Consider the following 2,655-nt stretch of genomic DNA (forward strand, 5'->3'; position numbering starts at 1 on the left):
AAAACAAGTATAAATCAAATATACAGGAAGGGGGGGGGTCCCTTCCTTCCGTTGTCCCTTCCTTCCGTTGTCCCTTCCATCCTTCCTTCCATCCTTGAATCAGTGTGTTTAAACCTTAAAAGGGTTGAAAGGGACAAAAAATAATTCTACCTGAAATATTATTACAAAAATATGAAACCCACACATGTGAAAAAGGGCGTGTATACATATTTGAGCTTCAACAATTAACAGCTGAATCAAAAATCGCCAGCAGTCCCAGACAGAGGATCATTGGAAAAAGTCCTTTAAATCGCACAGACTCTGATCCAGAGAGAGGGATACCTGTTTAAGGACAACAATGACAGAAAGGATCCGATTTTTAGACATTTGAACCTGATGGGATGGTGTACAAAATATTAAATATGTAAGTGTGGTCTGTACCTTTAACTTCTACCATCTTGGTGGCCTCAGCAGAACGTCCAACAGCTGCATTTTCAGCAACACAAGTGAAGATTTGAAAAGTACCCGGTATGGAAGGGGTCCATTTGAGCTCATTTTCATGGACTGATAAGTACTGTCCGATGGGGAAGCCATTTTACAGTGCAGTCCACATTTATGGTGCAACTTGTCAAGCAGATGAATGTACTCTGTCTGCCAGGAAACACAGCGTCAGGCCCGCTGATGCTGACGTTCCATGGATCAAATACAAGAGATTAGAGAGTGAACTAGTTTGAGAAAACGAATCTTGAACTTTGTTTAAAAGTCCTAACCTCATGTGTACTCACAGCTGAGTTGATAGCCGCTGCTGAAAACTCTTGCCTTTTGTCCAGAAATCTCACAGTGGTAGAATCCAGAATCGGAGGGCAGCAAGTAGTCAAAGTGAAGAGTGAAGTTGTTTTGCAGCTGCTGCATATAATCCCGCAGGGTCACTTTCTGTCCATCTTTGTACCAGAAAACCACCTGGTCCATCCAATGTGAGGGGCCTGAAGGGTCCCTTGATGTTGCGTCATGGCAGACGAGATCCAAAGACTTGTTGAGAGACGGGACATTGTTGGGTGGACTGATTTGCACCGACAGTGGATCTGTAACAAAGGGCACCAAACAGAGAGGAATCCATTCATTCAAATCATAATGCAAATGTTAAACTCAAATATGTCAAAACCAATTGAGTTGGATATAGCTGAATTTATGTCTTCACTTTTATTTAGGTAAAAATACAGTAATTAAAGACTACATTTACTCAAAGCATCAAATTGGAAGCTCTGCAGAGGAAAATAATGTGGCTGTCATTGTATTTTGCAGACATTGTTTGAGTTTTAATAGTGATCCAATAATTCATTTTGGCTTGTCATGGTTCAAACCCCCCACTTAAAGGGCCCCAGTAAAACTCTGAAGTGTCGTAGGAAACCAGTAAAGCATTACACTTACTCCTTATTTCTACAATAGTGGTTGTTCTGGTGGAGACTCCTGTTTCTGGATTAAACACAGCACACTGTATGTCCACGCTATTCTCCAGTCCATCTGGGCTCCAGGTTAATGTGTTTCCCGTGATGTCCCGGCCCTTTAAAGACCAGGTAAAGGCGCAGTTTGAGAGGCATGAAGAGGAACAGGTGAAAGTGGTACTGAAACCAGCTGTCACTACACCTGCCCAGGTAATCTGCACCCAGGCCTGAGAACATGGTGCACCTGAAGGAGACGAGGAGTGGATATGCGGCTCTGTGAGACATGGTTTGGTTTATGACTTGGTCTCTCAAGTCAATGGCAGACAAATCCCTTTTTTTATCAGAATTTTTTCCAGCAGACCCCGGGATGCATGAAGTACTTCCAGTAAACAAAAAACAACAGTTGCTTCCAAAAAACAAAGATCCCATATGCATCATATAAACACATTCTTTTGGCCATGTAAAGTTGATTTATTCTTTCTATATGTTAACCCCATGCTAAGCAGATATATACATGAATCCCACTCCTTTACTAACACAAGTTAAAGGCTAATCATAGGCAAAATCCCCATAACAAGCATTCTTAAGATGGCATTGAAAAATATAACTAGTGCTTTTAACCAGTCTCTTCAGTAACATTATGTAACAGTAAATCACTAAATGATCGTTCTTACCCATCAGAGCCGCCAACAAAACACAGTAAAGATTCTTCCAGTCAAATGTCATGTTTCTCTTTGTTCCTCCTCTCTCGGTTTGAACTGTGTCTTCTGTTTTATATTTTCTATGAGTAAGAAGCATAAAGTTAGAGTCCAATTCTAATAAATTATTTTCCTTTCAGTCACTCCCCTATTTCACAGCATCATCTTGTTTCACACCGGAGTTTACTTGATGATGCAATCCACAAGAAGAGGACATTTACCCAAGCTGTGACTGGAAATCTTTGATTGCAGCACAGATGTTAGGCTACTGTTTTTTCTTTTTTTTTAAATCTTTGTTGGAGTTATCGTTGATGGCATTGTGTGTGTTTGTTTTTTTCAAAGATTGTTGGCAATGAACTAGTTTGAATTAAAAACAAAAGCAGGGACATGTCAGGTCGGGAGAAATAGGCTATCACAATTGTTGTGTCTGATTAACACTAGATGGCGCTGTGTCACAGGAGTTTGACATTAGGCTACTTCTAGTTTCTTCAAAGCTTGATGTAGCCTATCAAACTGCAGCGCTACAGGTCATGCTC

General features: G+C 40.7%; 1 protein-coding gene across 1 annotated transcript; it reads right to left on the minus strand.

Moving 5' to 3' along the window:
• Window positions 1–750: 750 nt before the first annotated feature.
• On the minus strand, window positions 751–2,205 carry LOC132983184 (carcinoembryonic antigen-related cell adhesion molecule 20-like). The gene is made up of 3 exons (XM_061049417.1): window positions 2,096–2,205; window positions 1,408–1,665; window positions 751–1,061 (listed from the first exon to the last, which is right to left on the minus strand). Exons 1-3 carry the CDS (start codon window positions 2,145–2,147, stop codon window positions 751–753), a joined length of 621 nt encoding a protein of 206 aa, XP_060905400.1. The 5' UTR covers window positions 2,148–2,205.
• Between the last annotated feature and the right edge of the window lie 450 nt (window positions 2,206–2,655).

The sequence above is a fragment of the Labrus mixtus genome, chromosome 11, assembly GCF_963584025.1.
Source record: "Labrus mixtus chromosome 11, fLabMix1.1, whole genome shotgun sequence".
NCBI lineage: Eukaryota > Metazoa > Chordata > Actinopteri > Labriformes > Labridae > Labrus > Labrus mixtus.